Source organism: Xyrauchen texanus, chromosome 3 (assembly GCF_025860055.1).
Source record: "Xyrauchen texanus isolate HMW12.3.18 chromosome 3, RBS_HiC_50CHRs, whole genome shotgun sequence".
NCBI lineage: Eukaryota > Metazoa > Chordata > Actinopteri > Cypriniformes > Catostomidae > Xyrauchen > Xyrauchen texanus.
In genome coordinates, this window is record NC_068278.1 from 31238498 (window position 1) to 31251607 (window position 13110).

The 13110-nt window shown below is 40.8% G+C and overlaps 1 protein-coding gene across 1 annotated transcript; it reads right to left on the reverse strand.

The window, feature by feature from the left end:
- Positions 1-10147: 10147 nt before the first annotated feature.
- Positions 10148-12899, reverse strand: LOC127621101 (homeobox protein otx5-like). The gene is made up of 3 exons (XM_052094559.1): positions 12433-12899; positions 11370-11521; positions 10148-11035 (listed from the first exon to the last, which is right to left on the reverse strand). The coding sequence occupies exons 1-3, from the start codon at positions 12527-12529 to the stop codon at positions 10439-10441; spliced, it is 846 nt and encodes a 281-aa protein (XP_051950519.1). The 5' UTR covers positions 12530-12899; the 3' UTR covers positions 10148-10438.
- Positions 12900-13110: the final 211 nt, after the last annotated feature.

Sequence of the window (13110 nt, forward strand, 5' to 3'; positions counted from 1 at the left end):
TGTAACTGAAGGGGGATTTAATTTAGAAGATGCATGCACATATTGCTTTGTATACTCATATAAAATATAGACATTTGAGTTTCACAGCAACTATAATAATAAAAAAAGTACACAACCAAACACCAAAATACAACAAGAAGAATGTTTCCCAGAGAACAGTACTCAGAGTTAAAAATATTAAAGTCCACTTTCTCTGGTTCTCTCACTCAAGGAATATTTCATTGAGCACCAGCATCTGATTTTGTCACTGAGGAGTGGTAGTGGTTGTTCATGTGTTTGTGATACTTTGTTACCCTAATAGTATTATTAATAGGCTACTCTAATTTCAAGGACTTTCACCATGAGACTAAGAAATTAAGGTTGAACTGAATTATTTGGTAGGAATATGTTGTAGTGATACATGGTTCAAATACAACCAGCCAGCAGAGGGAGCTATGTCTTTACATCAGAATATATAAAGTCACACAGAAATAGACAAACGTGCTTTATGACATTTAAGACTTCTGAAGTTGTGTGATATGTCTGTCCTCCTCTGGCACATAGGTGAGAGAATAGTGAATTTCAAGTGAATTAAAGGGATGCAAACACCTTTTTTTAAAGCTAATTTGCCCAATTGTTTGGTACAATTTTCAGCATTTTGGCCTCCTTATAAAATCACTTGAAATGGGCACTTTAAATTTAAACTTAAAATATATTTAAAAATCAAACAGAATAATGTTTCTTTCTGCCACTAGGTGTTTCTGGACAGCAGCATTGCCTTCACCTTTAAGGGATGGTTCTAAACCTCTACGACTTTATTTCTTCTGTGGAACACTGAAAAATATATAAATATATTTTTTGGTTTGTTTGTTTGTTTGTTTTGAATGTTCAAGCTGCTCTCTTCCATACAATAAATGTCAAAATAGACTTTCAAGCTCCAAAAAAAGCATAAAATCATTGTAAAAAATAGTCTATATATATACACTGGTGGCCATAAGTTTGGAATAATGTACAGAAGTGGCATTCAACTGATCACAATGTATAGTCAGGACATTAATAACATGAAAAATTACTACTACAATTTGAAGAAGAAAAAAAAAACTACTTAAACTACTTCAGAGTTCTCATAAAAAAATCCTCCACATGCAGCAATGCTTTCCAGATCCTTGGCATTCTAGCTGTCATTTTGTCCAGATACTCAGGTGACATTTCATCCCACACTTCCTTATCACGCACCTTACATGCTAGCTGATCCCACAAAAGCACAATGGCGTTAAGATTCATAACACTCTTTTCCAATTATCTGTTGTCCAATGTCTGTGTTTCTTTGCCCACTCTAACTCTTTTCTGTTTCAAAAGTGGCTTTTTCTTTGCAATTTCCATAAGGCCGGCACCCCTGAGTCTTCTCTTTACTGTTGAACATGAAACTGGTGTTGAGCAGGTAGAATTCAATGAAGTTGTCAGCTGAGGACATGTGAGGTGTCTATTTCTCAAACTAGAGACTCTGATGTACTTATCCTCTTGTTTAGTTGAACATCTGGCCTTCCACATCTCTTTCTGTCCTTGTTAGAGCCAGTTGTCCTTTGTCTTTGAAGACTGTAGTGTACACCTTTGTATGAAATCTTGTATAGCCTTCATTCCTCAAACAATGATTGACAATGATTGACTGTTTCTTTTTTTGCCATTTTTGACCTAATATTGACCTTAAGACATGTCAGTGTATTGCTTACTGTGGCATCTCAAAAAGACAATATTAAGGTTCATTTAACGAACCAAATAGCTTTCAACTGTGTTTGATTATTTAGTACCAAATTAGCTATTTATCATGATTACTCAAGGATAAGGTGTTGGAGTGATGGCTGTTGGAAATGGGGCCTGTCTAGATTTGATCAAAAATGACTTTTCTCAAATAGTGATGTTCTGTTTTTTACATCAGTAATGTCCTGACTATACTTTGTGATCAGTTGAATGACACTTTGGTGAATTAAAGTACCAATTTCCTTCCGAAACAGCAACATCTGTATATTATTCAAAACTTTTGGCCGCCAGTGTGTATATATGTGCTGTGCTATACCTTTTGAAGTCATACAATAACGTTCGGTGAACAATATGCTGGAAACTATATTGCTATTCACTGAAAATGTTTTCTTAAAAATTGTGGTCAGCATTCACTTTCATTTTATGGAAAAGAGCCGATTGGACATTTACTTATTTGGTGTGTAGACATACTGTATGTCAGGGGTGTTCAAACATTTTCGGTCGGGGGCCAAATGCAGAAATAAATAAGGTGCCATGGGCCGCATCGCTGTAATAATTAAAAAATATCTTGAAGCTAGATTGCCACTATGCATAATCTTTATATTGTACAATATATTATATTATGCAAGTTTTAATCATAATTTGTGCTCTATGGTATGCTTGTAGCCCCTACATGTAAATAAAGGATAGGGTATTTTACTCACAAAGAGTATTGGGGCCTCAGCGGTCCCAGGGGAAAAAGACATGTCATTATTTGATTTGTTCAGCACTCACCGCATTCCCATACTACTTCGAATACCATCTCAATGTCCTCCAGGCCTGGTGGCACTGGACGGCGGGACAGTGCATCAGCGTTTTTGTGCTGATTGCACTTTTTGTGCACAATGACCCAATTCAGCTGGTCTAATTCCAAGAGCCATCTAGCCCTTCTGCCCGTTAGGTCATCCTCAATGGATATATGCCGTAGCGCTAAGAGTGGCCGATGATCCGTAATTATGGTGAATGAGGAGAGTCCAATATAGTGTCTAAATACCCTAAATGCCCACATGATAGCCCATAACTCCCGGTCAAAAGTGGACCAACGTCTCTGTGTGGCATTCAGCACATGGCTGGCATAGGCCACTACATAATCAAGTCCACCTTTTTCCTGCACAAGCACAGCACCAACAGCTCACTAAGAGGCGTCAGGGAAACTTTGAAAGGTGCATTGAAGTCCAGCAGTGTCACAATGGGAGCTAAAGATAGCACTCCCTTCAAATAGTTAAATGAGTTGTCACAATCGGTACTCCACACAAAAGGCACATTTTTGCCAACCAGCTGGTTCAGCGGAGCTGCATGTTTTAAAAAGTCCTTAACAAAACGTTAATAGTATGAACAGTCCCACAAATGCTCTAATCTCAGAGGGAGACTGTGGAACTGGCCAATTTCTAACCTTTTCTGTTTCTCGGGTCAGCCTGAAGACCTTGCTCTGAAACGACATGTCCCAAGAATACCACATGATCCCTGGCCAGGTGGCATTTTCTAGGGTTTAATTTCAAACCTGCCGATCATACACCATGCAAATGTGCCATGGGAGCCTTCTTAGCACTACATCATCAAATGCTGAAAAGTGGCAGGGGAGTTGGAAAGTCCCATCGGCATAGAGCGCCATTGATATAGACCGTGACCCATAGTAAATGCCATTTTTTCTCTGTCTTGCTCGGCCAACTCCACCTACCAGTAGCCATTACAAAAATCCAACGTGCTGAACCATCTGGAGCCCGCTAATGCATCCAGTGTGTCATCCACGCATGGCAGAGGGTGAGAGTCCTGGATAGTTTCACTGTTCAAATGTCTATAGTCCACAAAGAAACGCCAGGCACCACATTTATTTTTTACAAGCACGACTGGTGACGCCCAGGGGCTACAGCTTTCCTCAATGATGCCATCAGCTAACAGGCCCACCACTTGATTCTCTATCTCAGCTCGCTTCTCTGGCGATGTATGGTATGCCCACTACTCAGTAGGGGCCTATTCTCCTGTTCTGATATAATGCTGCACCAACATGCATTTTCCCGTATTCTGCCCTGAGGAGTTGAAGATGTCGCTGTACTCCTGCAGCAGCGATGAGAATTTCGCTTCAGCTGGTGTTGAAATCGACGACTCACTAATAGATATGGGAGGAGCTGTGTCTGTCTAGGAACGCCCCTTTCACCTGAGTCCTGCTTAATAGGCCGAACATCGGAATCAGCTACAGAATACCACTTGCCTAAGTGCGTCCCCTGTTTTATAGAAATGTCCATTGTGCACTTTAGTGAGTGTGTGCACCACAACCAGTCCGGCTGAATCAGACACATTAGGTTCCAAATACCCATCAAATTCCCCAGACACCTGGGCTGCGCTAGGCAAACCAATTTTAACCGGCACAATTGACTCACTGAGGGGCGGAAATGTCATATTTGTGGCCAGAGACACATTGCAGCATGTCGGGACAAAGCCTTTGCTGGCAAGAAGTGGAATGGAAACATCCCATAACTGCAGCTTAGCATGACTAATGTCCAGCAGGGCATGATTTTTCACAAAAAAATCCCATCCCAACAATACAGACTGCGTCGCTTCTCTCAACACATTAAAAACATGTTGCCATGTTTCAGTACCCAGCTGTAGTGTCACAGTAAGCGTGCCCAGCATGTCCAACATCTGTCCGTTTACAGCACGGGCCGCAATATAGTCTTTCTTTAGAGGTCGACCGCGAAGTGCTGGGATTGACATTCGAAAATCAGAGCTCATTAGCGATACATTAGAAACAGAGTCTATCAAAATAGGAAGTTCAATGCCCCCAATTGTTCCTTTCACATATGACACCAGTGGCCCCTGGTCAGTGTTTGTGTACGCCTCCGCGTCCATCAATTCAGATGAACTGTCATAAGGTTTTAGGCCCCTGGGTAGTACAGCTGGTGTTTGGGCCTCAAAATCAGCTACAGCTGTTTCGTAGATCCTCTCCTCACCACTAGGTGTCATAAAGTGCACTCCCTGCTTTCCCGTTTCCTCCTCATAACTGCCTCGTCTCCGCATGCTGGGGCTGGGGGAGGGGCTGGCAGTGCGTCTCATAGGGTCCAATTGTGTTCCTTACGACATTAAACTCCATAAAGGTTTTCTTTCAGATGAGCGGCCTCTCTGCATCTCATATGTCTGCATACAGCAAGCATGCCCCCGACAGCAGCACTGTCCTGACTTATGTGATGGGGAGCGCATTCTACTCCACTCATCTGTGCTGCTGCATCTCACTCTCTCTTTCAGTCTGTTATTCTCATTCTCCAGTTAAGAGCTACTTTCATGCCCCTCACCTATCAATCGCTCTGTATAGTCCTCTTATGTCCGACACAGAGTTCACTTTAGCAACAGCCCTGTTGGCAGTCAAATATATGACATTAGCAGTCACATATCCCATATCAATTGCATTTCTTGTGTTCTCGCACCGACCTGCAATTATTATAGCCTCCTCCATTTCCGTCACTCCCTGCTCATAACATTTCGTCCTCAGCACTGGGTCCAGACCCGCCATGAAACAGTGAAACTTCTCTTCCCTCTGGGCCCTGGTGCCATATTCAGAAAAAGCCTCATCCACTAGCCTGCTTATTTCTCCTGCATGCACTTCTAAACTCTCCCGCACTGCGCGGGGGGCAGGCAGATAGGCTAGCTCTGAATCGCTCCATGAACTGTCTCCTTCCAAAAGCCTCTTTTAGCTTCTCCTTCACCGCGTCATAGTCCGATTTAACAGCATCAGAGAGACTGTCCCATAGAGAAAAATCTGCATTGCTTAAACGTGTAGGTAAAATCCTTGTCAGTTCATAGTTGTATGAAACGGCTCCACTCCCTTCCATGAGTGCTTTGACCGTTACTTTAAACTGTCTGGCCCAGCACACGAAGCTTTGCCTCCCCTCCTCAGAGAACGGCGGCAGCAATTCAATTTGCACGCTCCTATGGCCTCTGTCACGGTCCTGCGACATACTAAAACTATCCTCGTCCACATAATGACAATCCGTTGACCGTGTGTGATGCTTAACTATAAACATTTGAAGTTATGCTAACTAGCTTAACACCCAGGTTGAACACTCTAAAACACTAATTCAACTTATCCAATATAAAACTGCTGCCACCAATGTTACCGAGAATCTGGATTGGGTTCGCATAAACAGTTTTGAATAATAAAATAATGAAAATGAGACTCAGAAGTTCCATGAAAGGTGCACCTTTTGAATTTTTCTACATCTCAACCACATGTCCTGCAGGGACCAACAGTAACCTCATGCACATGCTCATCCTTCTCTTGCCCACGGCAAGTCCCAAAGGACAGAATGTATTAAACACACATAAATGCAACATCCCTATAGCCTTAACATCAATTCAGAATTTAATCTGTTACATATCTAACCTGATGACAATCCTTTAATATATGCATCATTCTTTCTGTGTGGTGCTTCATCCTTGGAAATAAGGAGTATTCCAAACTCCTGTTGAACTCTGCCAATGAATGAAGCTGGTGACGACACAGAATACACTAGCGGAGATGATGCGCTGTGAATAGCAGCTGCACGTGATAGTGACATCCAGTTTTCAGAATATGAATTTCAGATCATTTCTCCATAGCGGGCCAAATTCTGTTCTATTTCTTAAGTCTCTCGCAGGTCGAATCGGAGCAGTCGGAGGGCCGCGGATGGCACACGGGCTGGACTTTGGACACCCCTGCTGCTTTTAAAACCCATGTTACTTTATTTTTTCAGTGTGTTTGTGGGTTATATGTGTGTGTGTGTTTATTTGCGTGTGGAATTTGTTAGATTGAAAGGCTCAGCAGTTTTTCCTTTTGTCTTCTTGCATGAACTACAGACAATCTGTCAAAAAGAGAGAGATTAATATCTGGAGAAATAGGGGCGGGTGAGAGGAAAAGAGAGTAGGTAGAGAAAGACAAGATGGATGAATGGATGGATGGATGGATGGATGGATGGATGGATGGATGGATGGATGGATGTCACATGATTGGATATTTTGTATCTAATGCAATATCTTTCTGCCATAAGTGTGACTTAATTGTCCAAATGCGTCCAAATATTTTTGGGGGACACTGTGACCTATACATAGATATTCACACACACACACGCACGTTGTTATGGCTATCCTTATGAGGACTCTCCATAGACATAATAATTTTTATACTGTACAAATTATAGATTATATCCCCTAATCATAACCCTCACAAAAAACTTTATACATTTTTACAATAAAAAAAAAAATAGTTTAGTATGTTTTTTAAGTGATTTGAATTATGGGGACACTAGAAATGTCCTAATAAACCACATTTATAGCATAATGCCCTTGTAATTACCAGTATGTAACCAAAACAAAATGTCCTCATAAACCACCCAAACCCACCCACACACAAACACACACACTCCTTGTCCTGTGCATGTGGTTTTATTCAGGTCAGAGTGGGATTATGAAGCACTCGACAGGTTGGGGGGTGTTGATTGACAGAGGGCATGAAAAATGGCACTGTGGAGAGACAGAGGCCAGCATGTTTAGAGTGACAGAACTCCACATCTTCACTGTCTTTTTACAGGGAAAGTTATAAGAGAGACACATGTAAAAAAAAAAGAAAGAGAAATTGGAAGGTGGACTGTCAGGTAATAAATCTGATTGATTGAAGAAGGGTTTAGATTAGAGAGACTGACAGGAGTAGTCAGGTTGAAACCATAGAGGATGAAACATTTGGTTGTAATGGACCTGCTGACAGAATACTAGTGCTGTGAATACTAAAAGTTCCTTTGAAAAGTTCTGGTGGTCGTGCAAAACATTTAAATTTGTATGTTTTTGTGTGATTCTGGGTGAAGGATTTCAAATGTGCTGATATTGTAAATTGAATCTGTTGTAAAACTATTTTATAAGTCTTCAGTAAACGTACATGTTGCTGTTAAAATGCATAGTGTATAGAGCCTCATCCCTTATAATGAATTTAATTCTGATTCTAATTTTAACTGTAGGGAGTGGCTCATAGAACTGAGAAGAAAGAATGATGGAATAGTTATAGAAAAGTGATGGAGTCATAGCAGAGAAAGACAGGGAAATGGAATCAACAGGAGGAGATACAAGGAGAGGTGTGGAGGAAGGAGAGAGAGAGAGAGAGAGAGAGAGAGAGAGAGAGAGAGAGAGAGAGCGAGCGAGAGGTTCAGTAATCCTGTTTAATTGCTTTAGGGTAGTGTTCTGGTGACAGTAAGGAGATTGAGGTGCTCTCTGGGTCATTGGCTAAAATAACCCAACACATGGCTACATGGGCGGGGCCACACACCACACCTTCACAGCAACACAATTACCGGACAACACCTTCAACATTCTAAAACCCCCTGATGCCTTCACCATGTGGACCACCTGTGTTTCTGACCCAAGGGTGTCACGATAACAGAAAGAGAATGTGGATATTCTAATGAATCATTGCACTTCACAGCCTGTTTATAGACCCAAAGTGCTAAACTTCACATGAAAAGTTAATCTGCTTTCAATTATGTTTTGAATTGAATTACAAGTCTGAATTCCCAGATGCTTTGTTGATATCAAAATATCCCCCTTTAAAGGCATCTGAATAAAATGTGTCATTGTGGCAGCGGGGGCGTGGTCAAGCGCCCGTCCGGGAGAGAAAAGCGGTAAGGGCGCTTACACCTGAGCTAAATTATGTCTAACACCTGTGTCTAATTTCAGTAAGCATGGGGAGAGCGGCATATAAAGCAGCAGCGACAGAGCCTCGGGGAAGAGAGAATGACAAGGGAACCCAGTGTTCCCACGAAGACATTATTGTGTACCCTGAAAAAGGAATAAAAACCCTGTTACCTGAAGACGTTTTCCTGTGTTTTCCCTCTCTCAGAGCGAGAGCGTTCCACAGTCATTTTCTGTTATAATTTATTTGGTACTTTACGATGACTTGTTTATAAGTTTGTATTTTTTTTTTTTTTTTTACATAATGAGTTGTTAGCATTAATCCAATGACTTTATGGGAATGCTTATTTGTTACAATGCTTGTTCTGTGTAAATTCAGATTAAAGTATACTTTAGGGGGAATTGTGTCCATTCTGAGGTGGATCACCGGTGTCCCTTGTAGGCCATGTATTTTGTGTTTTTATTAATTAAAATTGTACTTAAATAATTTTTCATAAGAAGTGAGAAACAGAGTTAGACAACTTTCAAACATATCTCATTAAACAAAGACACGTTTAATTCTGTAGTTATACTAAGAGTAAAATCTTTAGTTCCCATCGTGAATGTATTCAGCCAAAGCAACATAACCACTGCTGTAAACACCAACATTTTTCAACACAAAGTTACCCAAATAGAAAACATATATCAACAGCACATAATGCCATTAAATTCATTTTAATTAGTAATTATTAACTCAGACTAACAGAAAAAGACATTATTTGTTATAAGTTAACATAATTTAACAATACATAAATAACAGCAAGCTAAAAGCACAACACAGGGACACCTAATGCCTCCCAGTACAGACAAATCAATCCAAACTTGTGAAAAAATTAAAGTAGAAAGAACAACTTTGTCCCACAGAGAGCAATTTGTATCTGCAGAGAAACCAAGAAGTTCCCCTCCAATTATGTGCATGTCTTTGTCCTGTTGTGTAATGTGTGTGTGTGTGTGTGTGTGTGTGTGTGTGTGTGTGTTTGTGTATGTGTGTGTGTGTGTGTGTGTGTGTGTGTGCACTTACTTAACTATAGTTTGAGGACAAATTTGTACCCAGAAGTGAGCTAAATCGAACAAAACCTCCCTTTGGAGATATTTGGGGATGTCATTGTTTGGTAAAACAATCCATACATAAATTAAATAATGATTTTTAAAATTCGAATAATGCAAAAAAGATTTCTGTGAGGTTTAGAGTGTGGGACAGAGTTAGATATATTGTTTTTATATAAAAGCTAACAATAATCACTATAAAGTCTATGGTATGTCCCCATTTAGATGTGTAAACGTATGTGTGTGCATGCATACATGTGTGTGTGTGCGTGTTTTTGTGATTTACGAGGACAATTTTCTAAGTTACAAATTAGTAATTACAAGGGTATTATGCTATAAATGTGATTTATGAGGACATTCCTAGTGTCCCCATAATTCAAATCGCTTAAAAATCATACTAAACAATGTTTTATTGAAAATGTAAAAATGCAGAAAGTTTTCTGTGAGGGTTAGGTTTAGGGGTTGTGTTAGGTTTAGAGGATAGAATCTATAGTTTGTACAGTATAAAAGTCATTATGTCTATGGAAAGTCCTCATAATGATAGGTAGACCAACATGTGTGTGTGTGTGTGTGTGTGTGTGTGTGTGTGTGTGTGTGTGTGTGTGTGTGTGTGTGTGTGTGTGTGTGTGTGTGTAGAGAGAGGTAAATGGTTAATAACGATGACTGATTAGTAGACTCGAGGAGTCCCTTCAATTTCAACCAGTCACAGAGCAGATCTGAATTTCAAAGGAACACCTGTTCCAAAATGGGCACCCCTTTTCTTCTCTGAAATCATATGAATCCTGCTGATTCAATCCTGTTCATTATCAAAATGTCTCCGGAATTTCAAGCAATAGTTCTATTTCATTTATTCTTCTTTCTCTCTACACTTTCTTCTCCAATTTCTCCTTTGCTCTTGTTCTTCACTTCCTAACTTTCTCCTCCTCACTTTCTACAGCACCTGGAATTTATGGTCGAGGCAGTCAACAGTGCTGAAGTTGAGCTTCCAGGCCTGCTGGTCCTTGTAGTCCAGGCAGTCTAAGGAACTGAAACCCAGTGAGGTGGAGCCGTATCCTTGGGAGGAGAGGGAGGGTGACTGGCTGAGCGAGCCGCCCATGGAGGGCACAATGAGGGGAGACAGAGCACCCCCATTAGCTGACAGCTGAGTGGTCATGGGAGAGAGGTACGGGCTGCAATCCAGGCCACTGAAATACGGAGAGGAGCTGTAGGCCTGGCTGTAGGCAGAGGGCTGACCGTAGCTCATGGGATAGGGAGCTGGGCGTTGCACACAGGGTGTGCCGGAGCCACACAATGGATCAGGAAGGGGGGATAGAGAAGTGGGACTCCACACAGAAACAGGTGCAGTGCCGGCACTGGCACTAGAGAGCACGGCTGGGACAGGGGCAGCTGCCAACGAGGAGCTGGCACCAGGATCAGAGGTCAGCTCGGGTGCTGGGGAGGACTTCTTTTTGGGGGGACGGGGCTTGGGCTGACCGCTGGACTGCTGTTGCTGTTGACGGCATTTAGCACGGCGGTTCTTAAACCACACCTGAGGGATAGAGAGGGAAAGCGAGAGAAATAAAAGAGGTGTTAAAAAGGAAAATAACTGTTTCAGCCCATCGCTCTCTTTTATTATATAGAAATGAAGAATTCTTTATATTCAGTACTGTACCAACAAATTGCTTGTTTGAAATGGATTCAACCTCAATCTGTTTCACTGTGCTTATTTAGTTGCAGATGCATGGTTTACCTTCACATCATATCAAGTAAGCTGGATTCTGGGATAAATGCATTTTATTTTACTGGCAGCACCTCATTTGTTACTCCTAAATCAGACATTAGACAAGGTGTGCTTAGATCTCACCTGTGTCACATGGGCTCACCTGAACTCTTGACTCTGGGAGGTTGATTTTCAGAGCCACCTCTTCTCTCATGAATATGTCTGGGTAGCGTGTTTTGGTAAACAGTGCTTCAAGAATGTCCAGTTGGGTGCGTGTGAAGGTAGTGCGCTCTCGGCGCTGCTTCCTCGGAGTGGCTATATGTAAAAAAAACATGGACACCCAACAGTTGACGAGAAACAACTTCAGTTTTTCCAGTTGAAGAAAGAAATGCAGTTTTTTTGTATAAGAGAAAAAAACTGTCTTTGTGTTTGAATTTTTTTATTTTAGTTATTCAGTGTGAGCTTGAAACAGTCAGTGAAATGACAGAGAAACAGACATGATGTGTGACCAAATCAGCACAATGGACAGCTCCCATTGCTAAAATTACTTAAACAATTATTGACAATACACTGTATACTTATTATGTAGATGATAGATAGACAGACAGACAGACAGACAGACAGACAGACAGACAGACAGACAGACAGACAGACAGATAGATAGACTAGATAGATAGATAGATAGATAGATAGATAGATAGATAGATAGATAGATAGATAGATAGATAATTGTAAATAAAATAGATAAGATATATAAACAAAATAATTCATAATTGACAATATAGCCTATGCAATTTAACCTAATAAAAGTCAAAGTAGCAGATATTAATGAAAAGAAAAATGTAGGCTATATTAATGTCAATACATTCGACTGGTAAAATGCAACAACAAAAAATAAATACATAAAAATAAAAACAAACATTCTGATTTATGTTCTGCAAAGACTATTAAGGTAACTTTTAAATAAACAGGACAAAATTTGACATTAGTATAGCCTACGTGGGAAGTCGTGTAAATGTGGCTATAAAAGGGTAAAATGTAACTCCCTTAACATTGCATAAAATTGAGAAAAAATCTATTGTAATGAAATAGGGTAAATGAGGCTACAGCTTAATTTTAGTTTTACTTTCCCCCTCTCTAAATATTTTGATATCTGTGTTCAACGACCAACAAAATTAATAAAATGCCTAAAGCAAAATAATATATATTAATCAGAATAAACTAACCTGGGTAGCCGACAGCGGTGTGGAGCATGTCCATTCCTGAAGCGGACAGTGTTAACCCATTCACAGCATAATGGGGCTGCTTTATGTAGGACATCATACTTGGGACGGCCTCGTCTCTCGCACTCTCTCTCTCTCTCTATTGCTCTCTCTCTCCCACTCTCTTTTTTTCCCTCTGTGACACTTTTTATGGGCCGGGGGTCGTACTCTGCTCCTGTGGGCCGCTTCTCTTTGCTCGCGCCTGGTGCGTGCGGTCCTCCGTCCGTCTCGTGTCTCCTCAGACACCTGTAGATGCTCGGCCGCTTTTCAATGTCTCCAACAAGTTTTCACTCTTTTGTTTAAACTTGGTCGTTAATGTCGCACTGAATTAAGCTTTCTCTTTTAAATGTTTTGTAATGGAGTTATAAGTAAAATAGCCTACTTACGTTGTAGACTCTGTTGAGTTTGGGATAAGGCGCGTGTCCTTAGGATAAGACAGGAGCGGGACACTTTGAGCAATAAGACACTGAGCAGCTAATCAAGGAGCACATCTCTCTCTCTCTCTCTCTCTCTCTCTCTCTCTCTCTCTCTCTCTCTCTCTCTCTCTCTCTCTTAACTTTTGACGTGTATCTTAACACGTGAATATGTCTTCTTTATTTCGATTTTCGAATTTTTGTTAAAATACGAACTACTGAAATGTCA

Excerpts from the sequence above, each read along its gene's own strand:
- LOC127621101 (XM_052094559.1), bottom strand. The coding sequence starts at position 12,529 with ATGATGTCCTACATAAAGCAGCCCCATTATGCTGTGAATGGGTTAACA. Across the intron at positions 11,522-12,432 it reads CACCGCTGTCGGCTACCCAG|CCACTCCGAGGAAGCAGCGC; the intron begins GTTAGTTTATTC and ends TTTTACATATAG. Across the intron at positions 11,036-11,369 it reads TCCCAGAGTCAAGAGTTCAG|GTGTGGTTTAAGAACCGCCG; the intron begins GTGAGCCCATGT and ends TCTATCCCTCAG.